Genomic DNA, 25,763 nt, shown 5'->3' on the forward strand with positions numbered 1-25,763 from the left:
GCCTGCCAAAGTCTTGAAGCAGCAGGAGGAAGGCTGCGGGCCTAACTTGTCTGGGAAATTATAGATGTTTGTATACAAAGTAAAATTGGTGAGTTGGAATGTTTAGTGTTGGGGGAAAACAAACATTGTGGGAATTTCAGAAACTTGGTGGAATGAGGAGAATCAGCGGGACACGGTGATTCCTGGATATAAGTTATACCGGAAGGATAGGGAGGGAAGGGTTGGAGGTGGGGTGGCTCTGTATGTCAGAGAGGGTATACAGTGCAGTAGACTGAGGTCAAAGAATTAGATTCCCTTCTAGAAATGCTTTGGGTTGAAATAGAGAGCCCAAAAGGAAATTTAACTATGGGAATTTGTTATCGCCCACCAAATCAAAAGATAGAGGACAATTATAATACGATGGAAGGATTAAAGATAAAGGCTAAACGTAAAAACTGTCGTAATAGGTGATTTTAATTACCCGCAGATTCATTAGGTCAATATGTGTTCAGGTCGAGAGAAAGAGATTGAGTTTCTAGATGTTCTCAATGACTGTGCTATGGAGCAGATGGTCACAGAACCTACCAGGGGTGGAGCGATACTGGATTTGGTCCTAAGTAATGCCCAAGACTTGATGAGAGATGCAAAAGTGATCGCACCGCTTGGAAGCAGTGACCATAACGTTATTGATTTCACCATTTGTATAAATAGGGAGTTGCTCCAAAAGACCAACACAACCACGTTTAACTTTAAAAGGGGTAAATTCTTTGAGATGAGGAAGCATGTGAACAGGAAACTGAAAGGAAAGGTAAATACACTCAAAACCCTTGGGGAAGCTTGGAGGCTATTTAAAACTACAATCCTAGAAGCTCAGATAAAATATGTACCACAAGTTAGGAAAGGCACAAACAGGTATAAGAGAAGGCCTGCATGGTTAACAAACAAAGTAATGGAAACTGTAAAAGGTAAAAAGGACTCCTTTAAGGGTGGAAAGCTAGTCCAAGTGAGATTAATAAAAGGGAACACAGGCTGTGGCAAGTCAAATGCAAGACTGTGATCAGGCAGGCAAAAAGGGATTATGAGGAGCATATTGCAAAAAACATAAAGACCAACAATAAAAATTTCTTCAAATATATTAGAAGCAGGAAACCAGCCAGGGAGGCAGTGGAGCCCTTGGATGGCCAAGGGGTAAAAGGATTACTGAAGGAGGATAGGGAAATGGCTGAGAAGCTGAATGCATTTTTTGCCTCAGTCTTCACTGTGGAAGACGAGAAGTGTTTGCCCGCTCCAGAACCACTAATTTCAGAAGGGGTGTTGAAAGACCTGAGTCAGATTGAGGTGACAAGAAAAAGTCCTACAACTGATTGACGAATTAAAAACTAATAAATCACCAGGTCCGGATGGCATACATCCACAGAGTTCTGAAAGAACTCAAAGTTGAACTTGTGGATCTCCTGACAAAAATACGTAATCTTTCATGGAAATCTGCCTCCGTTCCTGAGGACTGGAAGGTAGCAAATGTCACCCCCATCTTTAGAAAGGGTTCCAGAGGAGATCCGGGAAATTACAGGCCAGTCAGTCTGACTTCAATACTGGGAAAGTTGGCAGAAACCTTTATCAAGTACAGAATGAGTAGGCACACTGATGAACACAAGTTACTGAGGAAGACTCAGCATGAGTTCTGTAAGGGAAGGTCTTGCCTCACTTACCTGTTACAGTTCTGAGGGGATGAACAAGCATGTGGACAAAGGAGACCCAATAGATGCTGTTTACCTTGACTTCCAGAAAGCTTTTGATAAAGTTCCTCATCAAAGGCAACTTAGTAAGCTCAAGAGTCATGGAGTAAAAGGATAGGTCCTCTTGTGGATCAAAACTAGCTAATTAATAGGAAGCAGAGAGTGAGTATAAATAATGAAGGTTCTTTTTTTCACATGTGGTGGACTTGTGAAAAAGCGAAAGAATTTTGGATGATGATACAACAAGAAATCTCCAAAATTTTGGGTTATGACTTTAAAAAAACTGCAGAGATTTTCTTGCTTGGATTACAATTAGAAAAATTTCCAAAGGAAGACAGGACATTAATTTGGTACTTGCTCTCAGCTGCTAGGACATTGTATGCTCAGCTGTGGAAACAAGAAAAAATACCAGAGAAATGGGACTGGATTATGAAAGTTTTATCGTGGAGTGAGATGGACAAACTAACTAGAACTCTAAGAGACTATGATCTAGATACATTCAAAAAGGAGTGGAAGACATTTAAAGGATATATGGAGAAAGAGTGGAATGTAAAAAGACATTAGACAATTTTTTAGTATTGATGAGGGGGAAAAAAATATTGAACTTTAATCAGTTAGTGGTACCTTTAGTATTGAACTTAAATATATAACTTCGGGGAAGTCAAACAAGGGAGGGAGGGGGGATTGAAATATCATATGGGTTAGTACAGGAAATTTATAATTAAGTTTTGTAACCATATGTTATCAATAAATTGTTAAAACACAGAGAGTGAGTATAAATAGGCAGTCTTCGCAGTGGAAGACGGTAAGCAGTCGGGTGCCACAGGGCTCAGTACTGGGTCCCATGCTCTTTAACTTGTTCATTAATGATCTGAAGTTGGGAGTAAGCAGTGAAGTGGCCAAGTTTGCAGATGACACTAAATTGTTCAGGGTGGTGAGAACCAGAGAGGATTGTGAGGCACTCCAAAGGGATCTGTTGAGGCTGGGTGAGTGGGCGTCAACATGGCAGATGAAGTTCAATGTGGTCAAGTGCAAAGTAATGCACATTGGGGCCAAGAAACCCAGCTACAAATACAATTTGATGGGTTGTGAACTGGCAGAGACTGACCTAGAGAGACATCTTGAGGTCATGGTACATAACTCACAGAAAATGTCAACCCAGTGTGCGATTGCAATAAAAAAGGCGAACGCTATGCTAGGAATTATTAGGAAGGGAACTGAAAACAAATCAGCCACTATCATAATGCCCATGTATAAATCGATGGTGTGGTCTCATTTGGAGTACTGTGTGCAATTCTGGTCACCGCACCTCAAAAAGGATATTATAGCATTGGAAAAAGTGCAGAAAACGGCAACTAGAATGATTAAAGGTTTGGAACATTTTCCCTATGAAGAAAGGTTAAAATGCTTGGGGCTCTTTAGCTTGGAGAAACGTCGACTGTGGGGTGACATGATAGAGGTTTACAAGATTATGCATGGGATAGAGAAAGTAGAGAAAGAAGTACTTTTCTCCCTTTCTCACAATACAAGAACTCGTGGGCATTCAATGAAATTGCTGAGCAGTCAGGTTAGAACGGATAAAAGGAAGTACTTCTTCACCCAAAGAGTGATTAACATGTGGAATTCACTGCCACAGGAGGAGGCGGCGGCTACAAGCATAGCCAGCTTCAAGAGGGGACTGGATAAAAATATGGAGCAGAGGTACATTAGTGGCTGATGTGTGTGTGTTTATATATATATATATATATATATATATATATATATATATATATATATATATATATATATATATATATATATATATATATATATATATATATATATATTTGGCCACTGTGTGACACAGAGTGTTGGACTGGATGGGCCATTGGCCTGATCCAACTTGGCTTCTCTTATGTTCTTAATTTCAAAGCCAAGAACAATACTTAAATTTCAACCCACAATAGAGATCCCACCTATATAAATCTTTGGGCACAGCTAGATATGACAGTAGTATAACCCAACATAATTCAAATTGAACTATTGCACATGTGGGGTGGGTGGATCCATGGCTAGAGGAGAAATAGCCACAACACAAGGAAGCTGAATTCTTTCTTTACCTACAGTTTTCTTCTTAGAATTTTTTCCCCCAGGCAGGAGGTGCCGCTAGTCATGAAGCCTCTTTGCTGACCTCTTAAAACAAAGGAAACAAGAAAGTGTGCGGAGACACAGAACTGTCCTTGGACTGCATTAGACTTTTTCTATTGTTTCTTGAAGTAAGGCAGAATCAAGTTATGTGCTAAAGAATTTTATTACTCAGTTTTCACTCGATATCGCTCTCAGGCCACATTGCTTAATCTTTACATGTCAATGAAATATTTTGGGACTAAAAATGCAATAAGATCATAAAAATCTGAATCAAAATCACTGTGCATAAAAATTTTCATACGTTCTGAATTACCTTGGCTGCAACTTCACATGATTAACTTCCACAGATGGGCTGTGTGCCATTAATATCAAACTCCACTGCAGTGAAAAGAATCAGAATAATCTGTGTGCACATTTCTGGACTTTTTAAATGCTTTATTCAAAAATAATCTGGACAATAGTAATATATACTATATTTATTATTGCCAATATTGTTGCAATTCTATGCCTTCCAAAACCAAACAAACCAATGAACCACAAATTGTTCAGGAAATTGGGGGGGGGGGGGGGACCACATAAAACATACCGAACCACCAATTCAGGCAACCCAGCGAACCACGAACCAAACCACCATTTTCACGTTCTAGTGCCTAGTGCCCAGCTTTGAGCAAACTGGTATTCAGCTGTTGTCTAAGAGCATAATCTGCAATGATGACCTCAACTTACTGCTTTTCAGCCAGTTATAAGATGTGCCTTGATAGGTGTACTCCAGTTCTACTATGCAATCATTCACACATGCATCTTCAGTTATGGTTCATAGTATAAGTTACCAGATTCTCACAGATCAAATGCTAAAGACAAAACTTTCATATCACCAGATGTTACTTCAAACAATTTTTTCTATAGCTGCTTTCACAGAAACTACTTCTTACATGACAAGCTTCTTCATATGCCCCAAAGATCAACCACAGTTTCATATAATTCTAAACACTATATTTTTCAGTCAGTTCACATATTCTGCCATTTTATCAAGTACTGAGTCAGTAACTGATGTTAAATATGCAAGCATAGTTTAAGTAGTGTTAAAACTCTGTGCTGACTGGCAGCCTCTCCAAATACTTTTACTCCAAGGTACATTTTTCAGTGTCAGGCTTTGTGTTTGTTGATGTATAACAAAATTACAGATCCATCGTAAGTATTCCCATATTCTGACTGTCTAGTCCCACGTTCAGTCTGCTACAGCGGGCAACTCCATGCTCCTGAGAAGCTCTCAAGCTGGCCATGAAGGCAACTCTGTATGCTTCCACACCACACACAATACATTTTGTTTATAACTGCAAAATAATGTGAAACAATGTTCTGCAGTAAAAACTGGAAAACATTCTGCTCAACAGCCACTGGCATTTTTTTAAAAAAGAGCACCATACATTTCATGAGGCAGAGACCTCTATCAGATGTATGAAGTAGTCACCAAAGAGAGAGATTTTACATACACACACCCCCAGACCCTCACTACAAAAGGGGAAATCATTTTTCTTCATTTAAATTTGCAATGCTGCCTTTGTTCTGGACTCAGTTACTGAAAACTGTTCTAGACTCAATTACTGAAAACTGCAACTGCTTATGATTTTGTTAACAGTGCAGTATTAAAATACCTAAAATTAAAAAGTCCATCAGTCAAAAAACAAAATTCTAGCTACAGCATCAGTTACACATCAAACAGCAGCACACTTTGAACAGAAAAGTTATGTTTCAATACATGGAAGGGACTTGGGCTGAGCACCTAAAGGTGACAAAGAAAGCTGAATTAACTAGGGAAACCAAGGCTCAACTTTGCATCGAGCAGACGGTCTATTTCAATGGGTGGACTGGGGATCCCAGATATTTTTAGATACCATGATGCTATTATTCTTTCTAACTTGGTGAAATATTATAGGTCCTCTTATGTGGCGGACTGGAAGTTGATCGAAAATTCTTATCTTAAGGCCCCTTCTTTTCAAGAAGAGCTCTGGAATGTTCCCAAACGAGTTAAATCTTCTCTTTCTCCAAATCCTTTTTTAGCTTCCTTATTGCAGGTTTGGCGTAAACATCATATTAAGATAGCTCCTCCAACCTCTCCCTTAACCACGTTTGTTGGTCAGCACTGGTTTGCTCCGGGACTGCGTAAAAACTCATTTGTGAAATGGAGACGATTGGGGCTGACTCTCTTTGTCGATGTCCTTCTTAATGGGGTAGTAAAAGACAAAGGGACTCTGGAGGCTGACTCCGACCTTCGGCTCCCCTGGTTTGAGTATCTTCAACTTCGGCATTTACTTGACTCGCATCTCTTTACCCCTCCTTTACGCATTCACCTTACTGATTTTGAAAAGATTTTTTGTGACTCAATCCTGATCAAAGGATTGATATCAAAGATTTATAAAATACTACTCCGCCCCCTTAACACAGTGCCACACTCTTACCAAGGTGCCTGGGTCCGAGACCTGCACATGGAGCTGACTGAGGAGCAGTGGCAGGCTATTTGGTGTTCTTCCATATACAAAACAAAGGCAATGAACGTTCAACTTCAAGCCTTAAAAGTCCTTACGCGATGGTACAGGACTCCAGTGCAGTTAGCACACTCATCCTCTATCTCGCCTCTCTGTTTTAAGAATTGTGGCCAGAAGGGCACATTTTTTTCACTCTTGGTGGCTATGCCCAGTCATAAATAGCTTTTGGAGGCAAATCTACCAAGAAGTACTAGCTCTCACTTCACACTCTCCACCATTTACGCCTGAATATGCTCTTTTGAATCTTATAGGCACCTCAAACACTTCCGAACCTGTAGAGGAATTGATCTCACATGTTTGTGGCTGCTAAATTTGCAATAGCCCTAGTCTGGAAGCAGCAATCTCCTCCCTCACGACGGACTTGGTGGTTGAAATTGTGGGATTATTTTGTTTTGGATAAGCTTACTTATGATTTAGACCCCCATCGTTCTCAACAAATTGGTCCCTGAGTTTTATAGAAAAATGGCGTCCCTTTATAGACAAAGTGTTAGCTGATAACAATATTCCTAGTAACTCATACCATGCTATACTGATGTCATGTCAATTGTTGTTGTAATTTTGCTCTAAGATGGCCTATGGTGTATGCACCTACTTCCCTGTTCTGTATTGGTACTTGGTGCACACTTACTGATTTGTTGATGTATTTGTACCATGTTTCTCAATTCAATAAAGCATTTTAAAAATTTTAAAAAAACAACAACTAGGGTTAAAACAATTTTATTGGTAACATATGGTAATAAATCTATTTCTTACATCTTTAAAAACTTTTTATCTACCCCATATATTACTTTCTACCCACCCCTCCCCCCGTTACTTGACGCCCGCTGGTGTTATTTACTTAAAATGCAAATATTTAAAGGTACCCTTAACTATTAAAACAAAAATTTATATATATATTTTTAAAAAACTTAATCATTATCAAAAAATGTCCAATGTACTTTTATTTTCTACTCTTTTTCTACATATCGTCTAAACTTTTTCCACTCCATCTTAAAAACTTCTAAATCATAGTCTCTTAATATTCTTGTTAATTTGTCCATTTCACTCCATGTCATAACTTTTATAATCCAATCCAATTTCTCTGGTATTTTTTCTTGCTTCCTGAACTGCGCATATAATGTCCTAGCAGCTGAAAGCAAGTACCAAATTACAGTTCTCTCTTCTTTTGGAAATTTTTTCATTTGTAATCCCAACAGAAAAGTCTCTGCAACTTTCTTGAATTCATATCCCAAGACCTTAGAAATTTCTTGCTGAATCATCTGCCAATACTTTTTTGCTCTTTCACAAGTCCACCACATATGGTAGAAAGAACCTTCATGTTTTTTACATTTCCAGCATCTGTCTGGCATCTTATTGTTCATCTTTGCCAATTTTTTAGGAGTCATATACCATCTATACATCATTTTAAACAGTTCTCTTTAATACTATGACACATCGAAAGCTTCATAGAATTCTTCCACAAGTATTCCCAAGTTTCCATCTGTATTTCTTTATTTACATTAATTGCCCATTTAATCATTTGAGATTTCACTACTTCATCCTCCGTAGACCATTTTAAAAGTAATTTATATATTTTTTGAGATTAATTTTTCATTGTCTCCAAGCAGAACTTTTTCCATTTCTGTTTGCTCTTTTCTTTTTTCTTCAGTTTTAATTTCATTTTCCACCAAGCTCTTTATTTGTTGCATTTGGAACCAATCATATTTATTATTCAGCTCTTCAGCAGTTTTCAATTCTATTTTGCCACTTTGTATTTTTAATAATTGATTATATGACAACCACTTTTCTTCACCTATCTCAGCCGTTATTTTTATTACTTCAGCTGGCACTATCCATAGCGGTCTTCTCTCATCTCCATATTTCTTATATTTCATCCATGTATTTAGCAAATTATTTCTTATACAATGGTGAGAGAAAAAACTGTCCAGCTTTTTTCCATAATACAAATACGCGTGCCAGCCAAATTTATTTCCATGACTTTCCAGCACTAAGAGTTTTTTGTTTAACAGCGTTATCCATTCTTTTATCCACACTAAACAAACTGCTTCCTGATATAATTTTAAAAAAAGCTGAATTAACAATCCCCAAAAGGGAGATCTATAAATTGGGTGCAACACAAAGAAGCCTATTTCCAGTAGGCTTCCACCAACCTAACTTCCAAGGAGAAGGTGACAGTCTCATCCAGAGTCCTTCCAATACCTGGGTCCCAGATTGTTTAAGTTTTAAAAGTTTAAAACCAGCAGTTTCAGTTGTGCCCCAAACAAACAAATATTCTACTTAACCACCAATGCACTGTATTCTAAAACAGCAAAAATTTCTGAATATTTTTCAAAGGCCACCCCATATATAAAGGCCTGCCTGAATTCTACCGAAGCATGGGTATAGCAAAAGAATCTATTTCCCAGAGGTGTCACACTTGGTAGATCAGCTAATATTTTTAAACATACCCCAACCTACAGACATCACTTACAAGTTCCTCAAGCAATACAAGATTTAAGATAAACTCCAAATTTGAGGAGGTACACAACTTCATTCGGCAGTGACGGTACAGCATCTCCCTGTTCAATTAAATTACTTGCCATCACCTCACCCTCTTCGATTCATTAATCCCCATCCCATTAACTCCAAGTTCGTAGTCAGGACATTCACTAACTCCCCATGATAAGAAAAGCTGGTTATTCATATATAGATCTAATGACTTTCCTAGTGTCAAAGAGAGCTGAGGAGAGGTGGCAAAGAAGAGCCTCATGTAACTTCATAGATTAAATTGCACAAAGCAATAGCTCCATACAACTACCCCTTCTGGACTTGATGTGTTGAGCTGGAGTGAAAACACTGCAGCAAAGTGCCTCCATCTCTGAACTCTGCTGGCACTCAGGAAAGATAACCATGATTGACAGTACTGAAAATAGTCCCTTGGGTGGGGGGGGGGGGGGGAGAATCAACTTTTCCTTTATCTACCACAGGTTATCTTTAAGAATACCAGGATGACTCGAGTTATAAAACTGAGTCAGAAGTCAATATGAAATGGATTGTAATAATCCACATCAAAAAGAAGCAAATGGAACTGATGTACCCATTACTTATGGAGCATCTTGCCCAAGGAATGTTACCAATGTTTTTCAAAGCAGCTTGTTTTGAAAAACAACCAACAAAATTCTCAAGGAAGCTTCTTATTTACAACATTATTTTTAAAAATATAAAATATCAAATCCAATTAAACAAAAATCACCAATAAAACAGCCACTCAGAGTTACAGTAAAAAGAGCAGCTAAAAAAATTACATTCAAAATTCAGTGACATAATCAATGGTTTAAACAGAATCAGTTTCAAGCCTGGAAATATCATTAGGGTCCAGGAAAGTTTTTAAAGGAGCAATATAGGAAGCTAGAACCATTTATTCTCTTACTTCCTAGATTCAACTGGTAGCTCTCCCTTATTTAAACATAATTTGCCAAAATGGGCAAGGTGGAATGACATACCTCTTCAAGAATTCTTTCAGCATCCTCAGGTTCTAACAGTTTAAAATTATCCAACCCCCAAAGAATAAGATGGCCCTAAAGCAGTGGTATTCACTCCATGGGCTTGCAGGAAGCCACATTCACCATCACCATTTATCAAGAACCAGATGACTACTGTATGCTCTGTGTGTTGACTCAAAGACATACATACAATAAAGTAAGATATAACTATTAATAATAAATAACTACAATCTTTTAATTACTAGAGTACCTCTGCATGTGTACTTTCCCAACAACAACTGTGCTATAGCAAGCCTTTGTGTATCTGGAGTGCTTTCCTTCCCTTCCTCTCCTCAGCATGAGGGCCCAGCAGCTCAGGAAAGAGTGAGATTGCCAAAGCGGCTGGAAGTGAGCCCTGGAAAATGGCCAGCCTCCTTTATTCCTGGATGGCTGCCATGGTGATGGTGGATCCAGCCTGTCTTCTCCCAGCAGCCACCTGGGTGGTGGGATGAGAGTGTAAAGGCTGCACAGAAGAGGGTGGTGGCAGAGAAAACAGGTAGTTTACTTCCATCCTTGGCATGAGGCCTGTAACTCAGGGAGACTCACAATTACCCACTCCCATTGGCAGCTGTTTCAAGGTGTGAACCGCCACTCCTACTGGGTGATGGCCTTGCCCACTTTGGGGAGATGCTAAATGGGTAATGATTTGAGCATCATTCGCCATTTAGCATTTTCTCCATGTCCCAAGAAAGTGATCAAGGACATTGCCCAGTAGGAGTGGTGATTCACACCTTGAAAAAGCTGCCTCTGGAGGGGCTGGAGAATCACTCAGTGCCACTGTTCTATGCTTTTAGAAGAAGAATTGCAGATTTATACCCCGCCCTTCTCTCTGAATCAGACTCAGAGCGGCTTACAATCTCCTTTATCTTCCTCCCCCACAACAGACACCCTGTGAGGTGGGTGGGGCTAAGAGAGCTCTCACAGAAGCTGCCCTTTCAAGGACATCTCTGTGATAGCTATGGCTGACCCAAGGTCATTCCAGCAGCTGCAAGTGCAGGAGTGGGGAATCAAACCCGGTTCTCCCAGATAAGAGTCCACACACTTAACCACTACACAAAATATTAACTGAACCCTAAAGTGCATGCTACATAAACTCTAGGAACAAGTATGTTAGCAAATATAAAATGGCTCTAAAATATTCATCTGTTATGGGAGCTATCATATCTAAGATAGGGATGTTTCAACAAAAATTACCTTTTAGTTTAGAGTCCAAATCTCAGGGATCGTTCAAATTGTTTTGACTCAGATATGATTTTTTGTGAGAAGTTATTTTGTGCAGTTATTAAGGACAGTTATTCTGGGCAAAAGATAGTTCATTCAAAATAATTCCAGCCTTTATCATCCAACTTGAAAAATAAATGTCACTAAAATACCCAGCATCCATTGACTTTTAATTGATTTCAGTACCAATGTGCCATTTTAAAATTATCCTATATATTTGTTTCTTTGACAAACAGGGCCACATAAAAATACTATCTTTAACTTAGTTCTATGTAAACCCAAAATTGCATGTGGTAAAATGACACTGTAATCCTGGAAAATCTACACTTTCAAATACCGAATGAATGTGAGAGAAATCTCTAGGTATATGCATATTCCTCAGGTTTATCATTTTTCAAACCACAATTATCAGTGGTAATTGTACACTTACCAAATATAGTAAAGTGCACTACTTCAAACTAGATTTTTCTTCTTCAAGCCTAATTCCCTATCAGTTGGCTAAAAGGCTTCCAAATTCACACAATATTTACCGGTAAAAGTGTGCCAGGAAAATAACGAAATTTCACGCAGCTGTGGATTTTGCACCCCCTGCCATCAGATTTGCAGTGCTCCCAGTCAAATCCACATTGGAAGCCACATATGGCTGACCACTAGGAGAGCTGCAAAACAGATTAAGAAAAAGAAGAGAAAATCCAGTTAGACTAGCATTCCTATTCTGAGTAAAAGGAGAAGTAGCAAATAAGCTAAAAACTAGATGACTTAAATGCTTATTTGCATTGTTAACATTTAACAAGAGAAAATCTGAACCTTTTATTTCTAAAATCTTTTACTTCTAAAACACTTGCAATACTTTGTTAACATAGTGAAGAAAAGTATGCATACTGGCAGACACTTAAGCAGCTGGAAGGTGTGCTAGATTCACTGATCTTAGACTGAAGAATGGTCATCTTCAACTTGTTCTTCTCCCTCCCGTAAAATCCTTTTTGAAACGAACAAACAAAAAACCCCCTCATTTCCACAGCTGCAGGTCTACAACATTTTTTTTAAAAAGCATGCATTGAGGTATGCACAGAGGGAGTGAAAGAGGCAAATTCATCATTTCCTCCGTCTCCTGTCAGCTTATCTGTAAGGATGGAAACAGTAGGAAGGGAGATTTCATTTGCTCCCCCTGTTCAGTTCAGTCCAACCTGTGCAGGTCCCTAAAAAGCCAGTAGTTCCAAATATAAGCTTTCCTGTTATTGGAAAAAGACTGCTAGGTGGAGGGGAACAAGAGAGATCACCAATACTCACAGACCTCTCCATTCAACCCAAGGTCACCAGTTCTCAGGCTTTAAGGAACTAAAGATTCTATCCTTAAGCTAGTTTCAACGATAAAGAAAGTTACTAAGGCAAGCCTACTGATGCAGTTCATGCAATATTCAATTACTTATCTTATTTTCAGTTCTCAATCAGAGTTCAAGTACAGCTTAATGTTCTGAACCCCATACTTCAACCTTTTACTACACACTAAAATCATAGCTGCAGGTAGATGGTTCCATTAGTCTAGAGATAACTGATTACCTCAGAATAGAAGTGCAACTTATCAGGGACAATTACAACACAGGACAATAGCCAGGGTTAGACTGGGAAGCCCAGTGAAAGTGGGAGTCCTCCCAGATTTTTTCCTCAGTTTTTCCAAAAGCAAAAGATAGAAATGTGAAGCAACACGGGGGGGGGGGGGTGCTTTATGAAATACTTTCTGAGAGAAAAGCTTTAAGACAAACTTCTATTCCCTGAAGGTGCAACGAAAAGTTTTTTTACTATAAGGTGATAAAGTTTAACTTGATATTCAAATACAGTGCTAGTCCTGTTATGACTGTATACATTAATTTCTGTCTAAAATATTCATTTTTACAAAAATTACAGTTTGATGAGATACTACTACATTTCAATACAAAAATTCTAGAAATTTAACATTTCTAGCTGGGATGCAGGGAGCTGAAGAGGAAAGGGGAAGTTAAAGATGGCTGACATACTGCGTGAGGAGAGGGAGTAACAATTGTATGTGACACAGTGACAAGCTGAGTAGGAAATGTAATGTTCAGCTGCTTCAGCACTTGTTGGGATCCTGAGAGCATGAAAGCTGGTCATTTATTTGGTTGTTTATTCTAGCCAACCCTCCGCTGCACAGCAGGGCTCAGGGAGGGTAACAATAGTTAAAACAATAAATACAATATCAATTAAAATCCATTCAAAAAATTGGGAGGCAACAATCAGACAGGAAAAAGGTTGTGGGTGAATAGATTTTAGAGTTACGATCAAAGTAGGAGCTGAAGCAAAAAAAAAATCAAAATTTCAATTGAAAAAAGTATTTGGATAACACGACATATTGTCTTGCTTACACCTCTCTCATGAAAACATGTTGTAGTAAACAATTTTAACTCCTCAGTATTGGTTACTTAAATATGCCCAAATCCTTTTTAAGTTCATTTAGTAAAACATTCTGTGTTAATACTCAAGCAGATCTTTTCATACTCACTCTCTCAATTTGAAAATAGATTAAAAAACAAACAGTGATTATTAATTCTACCCTATTCCTACTGAAATGCACTTAATACCTGAAAGGATAGAGAGCAGCAGACTCACTTAGAAATGTAACCAACTTTTGTGTCTTCGAAAAACCCTACATATCTAGTTTCCCCAGCTGCTCACCTCTCCCAATTGGAGATTTTCAGTCACAGGAAAGCATTTTTCCTTGCTAGATATAAAGCACTTCCTTCTACAGTTATGGACAATTTAAAAAGGTTCCAAAGGCAGACAGGTTGAAACCTGTGGTTTAGGAAACACTGAAACTATGGTACATGTTCTACTTTACTGACCTTTATATCAAGAGATTTGTTCTAAGTTTATCTTTCCCTTGCTTGGTAGGTATCCCAATTGATCAGATTCGGTATATGCTCAAGAGCTACTTATAGATGGAAAACCACACTGGTTTCAGCACATATGGCAAAGTTTTGTGCAGCAGTTTGTAAAATTCATCAGACACTGATGGCTTAATTTAAATAATTTTATCTATCATTCAATTTAATTTGTACTTCCCCTAAATTATAAGCTAATTTATATGCAGGTCTTCATTCTAATTGTTCCTTTTACCCTTTCACTTGTTGCGGTGGTCAGGAATTTTGCTCAGATTTCTGTTAGTCTATGACCGTATTAATAAAGACTGATTTTAACCTAAAATTCAAACATTTGGAGGTAAATTAAACCATTAGAACATACCATAAGCAGAGGTGCAACTTAACCACAAAAATATAATGCATAAAAAGCTAAGCAATGACACAATAGTGTACAGCTGTGTCACTGCACAACATGGGCATGGATCAGTCAGTTCACCATAGGAGTCTTCACTGAAACTTTCTTCAGCATCAGTTTCTCCATAAGCAGCTTATGCGATACATGGTATGTAAATAGAAGAACAAACACCTTTTACATGTGAAGGCACTGAACAGTTAACTGTATGCATGCATGAATCATACACTCTACAGAAATAAGAAATGCCTAAGTAGAAATATGACCTCTTTTTTGCCATTAAGTCACAGCTGACTTATGGCAACCTTGGAGGGTTTCCAAAGCAAGAGGTTTGCCATTGCCTGCCTCTGCGTCATGACCCTGGTAGTCCACAGAGGTCTCCCATCCAAATACTAGCCAGGGCCAACCATGCTCAGCTTCTGACAGATGAGATCAGGGCAGCCTGGGCTATATGATCATTTAGCTTGACTGTTTCCCTCTAAATACACTCCATATTAATGAAGACCACCATCACTGGCATTCCAATCTAATTTTAGATCCTCTTTAGCAGGGGTCCTCAAACTTTTTAAATAGGGGGCCAGTTCACTGTCCCTCAGACTGTTGGAGGGCCGGACTGCCGTTACTGTACAAGGCCGCGGGCCGTCAGTTCTCCGTCTTCTGAATCTCTCTCCCTTCCCCACACCACACACCCCGGCCTGAGAACTCACCTCACCTCGGTATCACCTCACACTCTGTCTCCGCCGCCTCAGCCTAGTGCCGGAAGTGTGCATTGCTAACGCGAGTTTAGGTCGAACGTCACTTCCGGTCTGATTTTGCCATAACCCGACGGGCCGCATAAACGTCCTCAGCGGGCCGCATCTGGCCCACGGGCCGTAGTTTGAGGACCCCTGCTCTTTAGCTTTGGGTTTCTAGTATTTGGAGCCATCCATTCTGTTAACACAATGTGATTAGCTTCTGAGATCTGACAAGACTGGGCTAGCCTGTGCTATCTAGGCCAGGGTACATATGAGGCATCCCTCTTCATACAAGGCATGTAACTTCTCCATTTTAAAAAGTCATTCACATTGCACACAGCACCCCAATACAGTGCACAGAGCTTAGATTTACAACTTCCAATAGTTTAGGAATGTAGTGACTGTGCATGGCAAACAGTTGAATGGCTGACAGATGACTGCATATTCTTTCTGCTTCAGTCATTGGCAGCTATCATAGTGCTGTTATTGTATGTCACCCTCTGGGGAAATAACACAACATGCAATGGCTGGTGCTTCCACAGGCACTTGGCCCTTCATGTCCCAGGTAGTGAAAGCAAGCAGGAACTCAGACTGGCAGTTTGTACAGTGTTGGGATCTTGTAGGCCTAGCTGTTCTGTATGCAGTAGCTTTTAAGTCAAAAGTTAAAAATAAACATTTTCAACACCTGACCACTTTACAGCTCTTTACAGCACACAGAAATGTCTTCTTATACTAACTCCAGTATGCTATTTATCTTCACCAACAGATACAGAAGGCAGCACCTTAAAGTTGAGAACGTCTGTCCTGAATGCTACTTACTTTCCTCACTGGAGGCAACATAGAGAAGCCTGCTCAAACTTAATATAAATGCAAAGCTTTCTAGTTATTGGTTTGGCTAAGCTTTTCTCTTATTTTTTCCCCCTAAGGTTCTGGTTTGACTCAGTTTCTTCAAAATAACGGTTTGAGCTGTTTTGTGTTTTTACCTTACTAACAAATTTTGATCCAGTTTTGTGGCTTGAACATGACTTCACATTTAGCTGGGGAAGCAACAATTCCTTCTCTGCATGTAGCTCGCGAGAGCAAATGCACAAGTCAATCCAGCTACTGTTAGGCATGCAAATGACCTTACTCTTTGCTCATCCTACACACTTTATCACCCATCAATAGAAAGGAAAACATTCACTCAGTGGGGACACAACTTTGCTTTCAATGCAACTGAGATCATATCCAAAAAGACCATTATCTACCAGGCTGACATGTTTCTTGTTTTTGCCCCCCCCCCCTTTATTTTCTTACTTTCAGGGGGGGACTACTTAAAAACCTTGACAATAAATACATACTACAATATTGGTAGTGGTCATGCTCTTTCAAAACACAGGTTCTGTTCAATCAGATCGAGAGCATTCCATACCATTCACTTTCTGGTAGTCTCTCTAAATCACTAATCTGTGGTAAACTACTTACACAACAGTTCTTGCAAGGAAGACATTGAAGTTCTTGAGTACCAAGTAAGATTTTTAAAATTATCTAGACTTCAGAGAATAATCAATGCTACTTAATGCATTACTTTAAGCCACCTGTATACTGACAATAGATGTTTCCAAGATGTTACACATTAGTTCCCAGTTTTAAAGCAGCTGCAAATGCTGTGGAAATGGCATGAGTTTATAAGAATTGGTGTTTCATGTGAAGTGAGACTTTAAACCCTAATTAAAATGTGAGAAATCATAAAAGCAGTACCTTTCCTCTATGCTAATAATGATCTTTTGTAATATTTGTCTAGCACCCCACCTCTACCCTGAAGCAAGCAAATTGGGTGCATAAGGCACAATGCTATACAGAAAGAAACCAGCTGCTAGTGAAATCAATGTACTCTGAATTTAGGACCATGAAAAGTTTTAGTCTATATGGTACCGTAAATGTTTCACTGTTAAACACTCACACATAATTCTGGGGTATATTGTTCAGCTAGAAATGTAGAAACCCAAAATGGTAGCATGAACGGCTTTGTGGGAAAAGGAACTGGAATTTTAATATCTCCGGTACTTTTCACTTATCTAGCACAGATGACTGTGCCATCTTCAGGACATGTTGCAACAGAACATATAAGCATAAAATGCAGGTCATACAGACACGAAGCATAGGCCACAAAATCAAGGGGTACGCAACAAAACGATGGTGTTGCAAATGAACGTAGGTCACTTTGCATATTTTATATCCAGAAATGTACGTTTTGCAGGCTGACACAACACTGATTCCTCATTGTATCTTTAATGTGAATGACAGTGTATTGTAATGAGATATTTAGTCTAAATCCAATTACCGGTATTAAATATTCAAATGAAGATTAGTATTTTACTACTTTCACAAAAACAAGGGATTCAGGGAGTGCCTCCCCCAGCCCCTATTTTCAATCACTTTTTCACCAAAAGATCAAAAGCTGGTTCCTCAGTCAAAATGGCATACAAGAAACTTGATATTCACATGTCTACCAGTAGGGCAGCTGAACAGGTCCACCCAGACAAGACACGTGTTTTCACATACAGGAGGGACACTCCATGTCTGATATCAAAGTTCAAAAATGAGTCGGAGCATGCTCAATGCTGAGGACAGCTGACCGTCAACTGACTCAGAGGAAGAGGAAATTGGCCCAAGAACATACAGGTATGCTGGAAGAAGGCAAGAATAATAAATGCTTTTCTCCAAACCAACCTAAATAGAATGTTATAAGATTGCAAGGGCTCTAATTACTCTGTAATGGTTAAATTAGGGTTGGAATGATGTCTTTACTTTCTTCTCCTTTCCCCTCATCAAGCTCTGGAGTTCAGCATTCTCATGTACTTGTATGATGCGAGGGGGGGGGATCTCTGTTACCAACCTGCCCCCCAACTTCCACAATTCAGGATCTGTTAAGTACAAATTTTAAAAACTAGTTAAACCTGCAAACTATTATTTACTTGATAAAACACCACCAAATAAATCCAGGATAACTAAGAAAAAATAACATCTTAAGATTAAAAAAATACCAAAAATCATTACCTACCCATGCAGTATTATACTTTCATTTATTTTTATATTTCAGTTCTTCCTCAATGATTCCAACATACCAAACAGCCTGAACATATCAAGAATTCACAGCAAAGTGATGAACAGCAGTCTCCTTTATAAAAATGAACTGATCCAAGCGATTCAGGTGAAATATGAATAAAGCAATAATCCATAAGCGAATGGCTCCATTTCAGCAATAGTGAGAATAAACCCCCAGAGAAGGCTTCATTCCTAGCAGGGCACTCCAGAGTCCAGACGAGCCAGCAGGGAGAACACAGGCGGATAATTTTGTAAAATTACCCCAGTGGAAATGTTGATAAATCCCCAATTAGGAGACCTGCTCTAGGATGAAAAGAAATGCAAGATACAATACAATTACCAGTTAACACCTGCAAACCTTCACATTCATACTGAACAATTACCACAAGCATTCCTCAATCCTTCTGGATTCTAAATGTTACTAATCTACCAAATCCAGATGAAAAAATAGCCCTAAAACATAGAACACAGCTGAAATCCAGAATTGCTTAAACCATAAATGAAGAATGCCTATGTGGGGAACCTGTTCAACATGCACATGCAATCACAAGCTATTAACCTATGTCAGAAAAGCAAGAGAACAACAACCTTGTCATTAACTATCTTAGAAAAAAAAATAAAACTGTTAAGCCCTGAAACACCACAAGTTTTATTCAAAATTCATACCATTCTGTTAAATTATGACAAGCAATTTCTAATGTCTACCTTGTACCATAAAGAGCTGTAACACCTACTAGAATAAAAAACCTCAAAAAAATTACATGCTTTCTCCCAAAGACAAAAGGGGGAGAAATAATTTTCCCCCAAGCTCAAGTGTTTTCTACCACATAGAATTTCCCTTTAGCTCCCAATTACCAGAAAGTGCTTGCTGAAGTTTAGCTTGCTTAGCAGCCTAGTACTGTCCTATATTAGATACACACATCTATGCCTAAACATACAGAACAGACTTGCTTTTGTATCCGACCCCAAGAGATTTGCATTCTAATCCTCCTGTTTACCCCTACATGTGTGTTCTACAGTCTCAGTGGCCCAGCCACCTACCTGCATACGAACACAATTCCTGCCCATAACTTGTTACATTGGACAGCATAGCTGTCAATCATTCTAGTTAAAGCTCTTTTCTTTCTATTTCAGACACAGGTTGAGTATTGTGGCCTCCTTATTGCCTGCTAGGCCTTTCAGCTACAACAGTAGCAGAAGCAACTTTAGCATGAAGTCAGACTGTGATCCCAAGAACCAGGTTTGTCTATAGTGTAGCTTCTGTTTAAAAAAAGAAAGGTACACCTCTCAGCCTAAAATAATTTGCCTTTCAGGAAGTGACAGAGGGAGGAGAGAACAAAAAAGACAGCCGTTTTGTGCAAGGGTTCCTTTCTTAGGGCTCATCTCAAACTAGATCATACTAGTAGTATTGCAGGCCTTCATTTTAGCTTATGCTACTGTCTGCGCCTGTCACTTTCAACTTGTTTTTTGTGCAAAGAGAAACAAAGGATTTTAATCTTAATGTACCATCCCCTTGGCAAAGGGAGCAAGTTTTCAGAATCTTGATGCATTTAGGCAGACCAAAGAGCTCCCCACCAACCTTCGTCATCCCCCACCATTAAAGCTCTTGTCAACAAGCACCAGAACGTCACTTCCTCCAAAACCTTCCCATAGCTTCCAGGAAGGCTCACCCACCCCATCAAAAAAAAGAAAAAAAAACCCATAAAACAATTTTTTCTCACTTTTTCAGATCAAACTTTTTTTTCTCTCACCAAGGTATAAGACCACATCATTCCAGCTATCACACACAAGTTGTCTTTGGAAAAGTAATACTCGTCTCTAGATCAATACTGCTAGCTCTGAACCCCCAAGTCAACAATACACACTCAAGAACCAATAAAATCCCTCATCCACAGCAAACAGGGCCCTCTCTCAAGCTGCTGTACACACGCACTGTTCTCTCAGTTTATGAGCCACCCCTGCCCTCTTAATGCCTCTCCCTACATACACACACTCCTTTCAAAAAATTTCACCCAGCACCCCATTAACACATCTCACGCCCCCTAGAAACACCAGCCCCCACACTGCCCACGACTCTTCTCCCTCACCGCATATTTACACACACCACTAACTCCCATCTCTCCTCACTCCCCTCCTGAAGGAAAATCTCTTTAGAGGACTAACGTCCCCTTTTCCCTTATTTACTATAAAAATAGTAACACTGGCTCCCCCACCCCCACCCCGCGGACGCGAATACATTTCTAGCCACCCCCTCTCCTTACCCTCTCTCCTAATTTGGCCATCAACACCTTACCAGCTTCTGCCCACCCTCAATACCCTCGCCCCCCCCCAAACATCCTATCCCATGTTTCCCAGGACGCCCCGAGCCGTAACATATTCTTCCCACCCCCAATGAGGGGGGGGGGGGAGAATCTCTTACCCGCCCCCCTCCATCACCCGACCTCGAAGCCAGCTCCGACAAAAATAATCCCCCGCTCCTACTCCATCACAAGTGCTCCGGAATACCCTTCACCCCCTCCCCAGCCCCCTCCGCCCCCCTTCTGTCGCCCACCTCCGCCCCCTCCAGTCAGAAACCTGCTTCCCCCAGGCCGCGACCACCGACACCCCCGCCCAGTGCATCCGCGCAGGGAGGGGGCGACGGGGGCACCCCCTCCCTCCACCCCCTCCCCTCCGTACCTGTAGCTGCAGCATCCCCGTCTCTCCGCTGCCTGCCTGGCTCTTTGTTTCCTGCCGCGGGCCGGACGGGAGAACTGGCTCCCCCCGCCTCCTCCTTCTCCTCCTCCTTCTTTTCCTCCTCCGCCTCCTTCTCACACTCATTGAAAGCAAACAAGCATCATGGCGGCGGCGGCGGCTACGAAAGAGGTAGCGGCTAAGCCCGGCCCACATCGCTTGGCTCGGGCTCGGCGTGCACAGGCCGCCCACCGCTGGCCGCCATTGGATGGCGCCGTAGGGGCGGGCCCTGCTTGTTTTCGCTACGGCTCCTCTGATTGGGTAAACGGGCGAGAAGGACAGGGGAGGGGTGTAGCTTTGCTTGAGCCGGGCAAGCTGGCCCCGGTTTCTTCTCGCAGTGGCCGCTACAGGCTGGAGAGAGAAGCTTGGTAACCGCAGACTTGTGCGGACTTGCATGGGAATAAGGCGACCTTGGATGTGAGATGATGGAGCCCTAGTCAGAGCGAGAAGGGGAGAGCATTGTGGCCTGGACTTATGCAAAGTTGGTTCGATATTGGTGGGCTGAAGCGCCTAACTCCCAATACTATAAGGCTAATGGGTTGCGATAGACATACATTTTCTGATGACTTCAGTATGACTTGTGTGTAGGACAAAGTTTGAGTCCCGTGGCACTGTTATTAGACCAACAAAGTTTAATTCTTGGCATAAGCTTTCATGTCCAAGCACACTTCATCAGATACCAGCTATCTGATGAAGTCTACATGCACACGAAAGCTTATACCCAGAATTAAGCTTTGTTGATGTAAAAGTGCCTCTAAACTCAAAGTTTGTTCTGTTGCTTCAGACCAGCACTTGTGTGTAAACATGGATACTATCCAACTGTGTAAGGCTGCAGTCTCGTGGGAGCAAGCACCATTGAAATCAGTTGGACTAATAAGTAAATATGTATTGTGTGTAAGTGAAGGGGGCAGTTTAAAGATGTGTGGGGGAACTGGGGATGTGTGTAGTTATTTTATTTATTTACTTTATAGATGACTTTTCTCACTGAATTCTGGTGAAGAAATAGCGATCTAGGCCTGTTTTGCTTTTTTATAAGAACTTAAAATGTCCAAGTAGCATTTATATTGCTTAACCTATCATTTCTTGACTAGAAATGCCTCCTCTGCTGAATTTCTTCTGGTTGTTTTTAAAGCATGGGTGAGGCTTCTTACAAATGAGGCAGTCCAATATGTTGGTGTAATAGAAAGCTGAGTTCTTGTAATACTGTGACTCTTGGATGATGTCCTTGTACTGTATGTACAAGTGTGTAGCTGCACTTTTACTGCTTTTTAACCACTATCTGAAAAATAGCTGTTCAGAGTAAAACAACAAAGAGTTGCATCTTAGAGACCAACTGTTCTTGTGGCAGTTTGCAGAGAGATAGCTCTGCTGATCTGTTGCTCCCAAGGCAACAGTCTTGGGCCACATTAAAGGCTAACCAATTGATTTTAATAGAAGCTTTTGTGAATCAGAACAGACTTCATTAGCTAGTTATAGAATCTATTTATACTCTTGTCTTTTACCACAACAGAGACTGATAGCACTTTCCATCATTCTTGTCTCTCCTTCATTTTCTCCTCTTATATCTCTGTTGAATAGGTTAGGCTGAGTGTGTGTGAGTAGCCCAAGGTCACCCAGCAAACTTCTATGGCAGGGCTCCTGAGTTCCTCCATCTCTCAAATTCTAGTCCATGAAGAAGATACATATGTGGATTGGGGGGGGGGAGTTAATTACAAGCCAGGCGGCCATAACTCAGTGACAGATCACACACTTTGCTTGCTGACAGTCCAAGCTCCACTTTCTAGCTTTAACAATTATAGGGTCAGGTGAGGTAAAAGACTGCTGCCTAACATGTCAGAAAGCCGCTGACAATCAGAGCTGACAATACTGAGTTCCATAGGCCTGACTTGGTATGAGGCAGCTTCATGTGGTCATGAAATTCAACCAAGATACTGCCTATAACAGTTAAAAAGCTCAAGTGTCATATCTTCAACCATGGTGACATTATCATTTATTGGTGTTGTAAATGGTCATTGTGATTAGCTCATACCAGGGCTTTTTTTGGTAGAAAAAACCCAGCAGGAACTCATTTGCATTTTAGGCCACACTCTCAGATGTCATTGTTTTGCACAGGGCTTTTTGTGTAGAAAAAGCTCAGAAGAGATTCATTTCATAATAGGTCACACCCTCTGACACCAAGCCAGCTGGAACTGCATTCCTGTGCGTTCCTGCTCAAAGTTCTGGCTCTTACGATTTTGAGCTTTATGTATAAACAACATGGATTTTATTCTTTGCATTTTACAGCCATTTGACCCCATTGTTTTTCTTCTCTGCACCCAAGTATCTGCCAGCAGAGGATAACCATGCAAATGTCTATGAAAGCAGCTGCTACTATAATTCTGTTAAATGTTGCAAGACTTGTTATTACTGCAACAGATTAAAATGGCTAGCTCTCTGGAATCTGTATTCCATGTTAAGTGGAAGTCCTAAACACTAAGGAATGGTGAACTCAATGGAATTTATTTCTGAACAAACATTTCATCAAGTTGTAAGTTGAGTAACTGAATGGGAAGCTTGGTAAGTAGTATTTAGTGTAAATGATTTTAAACGGAGTGAACATGCAAATGTAGCTTGCAAGTGATAGGCAGACAATGGTCTGTTTTTCTCCAGTGATGTGTGTACGTAATATATGGTTGGCCTTCTTGATTATAGATACCAAGCATAAACGCCTCACATAACAATTTACTGCCACCAACTGACAGCCTTGCTTTCAGAGCTGGAGCTTTGCCTTTCATTTTATAAGCTTCTCCATTGAAAATCAAGGTGAAATGCTGAAATTAGGAAAATATTGGCTAATCTGGTGCTTTATTTGTACAGTGAAGGGCTGGGGAATTCAGCCTTTTTAGTGGTACCTTTTTCAACTTATTACAGAACTGTAATAGATAAACTCATCCATAGCCATTGTCAGGGCTTTTAGGAATGTTTTGCCTAATTAATATTTCTTGTATGCTAGAAATATTTACAAACACAGAGGACAGGATGCAATGATTCTGTGCAGCCATACAGTTCTCAAACTACTTAGATGTAGAGGTAGTAAACTTAATTCAGAGTTTTGAAAGTGGTTGAACCAGTTACTTTAATAAAGCGCTGCAGTTTTTAAAACAAATGCATTTTATTTTTCAAAAGAATAGTCTTTCTCACTAATTTTGCTTGGTGCCAATATTCACATATCCACACCCTTTCAGAAGAATAAGTTTTCTGATTCAGGCCAGTGGTCTTAAAAGTTTAAAATGTTTAACTTTTTATACAGATTTTCTTTCATGGTTTGAGATTTTGTTCTCTTCATTTTGCTTTTGAATAAAGATTCTTAGGTTGTGCTGCACATATTAGAGAACATGGAAATCTAAAACTACTAACTGTATTTATTTAAATTACTGGTATCCTAAAGTGTTCTAAAGTATGACAAATGTCATAAATCCTACAATAACATTTTCTTATAGTAAACACAGAATACAAAAAAATGAACAATCTAAACAATATCCACTATTAACTCTAGTCCACCTCTTTTCTGGTAAAACAACCTTTGAGTAAATCCTTATACTGAAGTACAGATAAAGAATAAGGTCACAGTTTTTTCAGGACATTTTCACACCCCAGTTTTGTTTTGTTTTGTTTTGTTTTTTGCAAATGCAGTGAAAAGTGGCTCTGTAACTTTTTATGATGTCACCTAAACTGTGTCTCCAAAATACAACCAGTTTCCACTTACAGTTTGCTTTCTGTAAACAGAAAAGCAACCTGGGTAAAAAAAAAAAAAATCTGTATAATTTGCCTTTGGGATAGTTTCTTCACACCAGCACATGTAGCCTATAGGGGTAAAAAAAAAAAAGAACAACAAAACCCCCCTGAGTTTTTCATAACAAACTGTACCATGCCTTTGAAGAGCTAATGTTTGCCTTGATTGCCTGACCTGATGATAATGTTTCAGAGCTGAATCCTTGCATGGAGTGTTAAGAGTTAATGGTCCTCCTGAAGAGCACAAACAAGGTCCAGTTGAATCCAGATTTTGTTAGGGAGAGGCCAACTATGAACTAGTTTTGACTTTGCAGTCTCTCATTTAGCTGCTAAAATTCTTCTGGAAGCACAAGAGATCTCACAAGAGAAAATGGTGTAACCCTTCATCAAGAAGTTTTTTTATTTATGGTAGCTAAATATTTCCCCATAGTATGCTCTCTGCTCTTCGACTTCTTTGAGAAATCTGCAAGGCACTTTCTGGAGGTTGTTCAGCCGCATGCTTCATGGCAAATCCCTCTCACAGAGTCACAGCCACACCCTGCTTGTGTGTAGGTGCTGTGTGTGTGTGCACAGCTTTTGTGCTTGGTCACATATTTTCAAATGGGCGATTGTTTTGAGATGGGTGGTGGTGGGACAAGTGGGAATTGAGTAACACTAAGTATTCCAGTCTATAGCTGTATTATATTTGCATTGCATGGTAGATGTACCACCATACATGTACATTTGAGTCATAAGAGGTTCTCAGAATTATCTTGAACAGTGACTCTGAAAGTGAAAACACTACACCTGAAAATGAAGTGTATGTAGCACAAACAGAAAGCTGTTCAGAACCAGAAGACTGTGCTCCTTTAGTGCATTCCTCAAGCTCAAGTATACCCATAGACGAGATGCAGCCACTAGAAAGGCTGCCAGAGCCATGGGAAAAAGCAGGTCTTGAGCTCATGGTCATCCAAGAGTTAGAACAAGATGGGAGGATGACAACTGTAGAGCCAGCTGATCCTTTCCAAAGTGTACTTATGCCAT

At 40.0% G+C, this 25,763-nt stretch overlaps 1 protein-coding gene across 6 annotated transcripts in view; it reads right to left on the bottom strand.

The window, feature by feature from the left end:
- The window catches only part of CNOT6 (CCR4-NOT transcription complex subunit 6), a 60,055-nt gene extending 38,941 nt beyond the window's left edge, over positions 1 to 21,114 (bottom strand). Inside the window, exons 1-3 of one of the 6 annotated variants that reach the window (XM_060240373.1) lie at positions 20,916 to 21,102; positions 18,196 to 18,542; positions 11,661 to 11,789 (exon numbers count right to left, since the gene is read on the bottom strand). Coding sequence is in view for 2 of the 6 variants with exons in the window: in XM_060240371.1 (XP_060096354.1) it covers positions 18,196 to 18,199 (4 nt within the window). In the remaining 4 variants the exon portion in view is untranslated. Of the gene's footprint in view, positions 1 to 11,660; positions 11,790 to 18,195; positions 18,543 to 20,915 lie in introns of all 6 variants that reach the window. The other 5 variants (XM_060240374.1, XM_060240371.1, XM_060240369.1 and 2 more) reach the window with 5 other exon arrangements.
- Between the last annotated feature and the right edge of the window lie 4,649 nt (positions 21,115 to 25,763).

Source organism: Heteronotia binoei, chromosome 5, assembly GCF_032191835.1.
Source record: "Heteronotia binoei isolate CCM8104 ecotype False Entrance Well chromosome 5, APGP_CSIRO_Hbin_v1, whole genome shotgun sequence".
Classification (NCBI taxonomy): domain Eukaryota; kingdom Metazoa; phylum Chordata; class Lepidosauria; order Squamata; family Gekkonidae; genus Heteronotia; species Heteronotia binoei.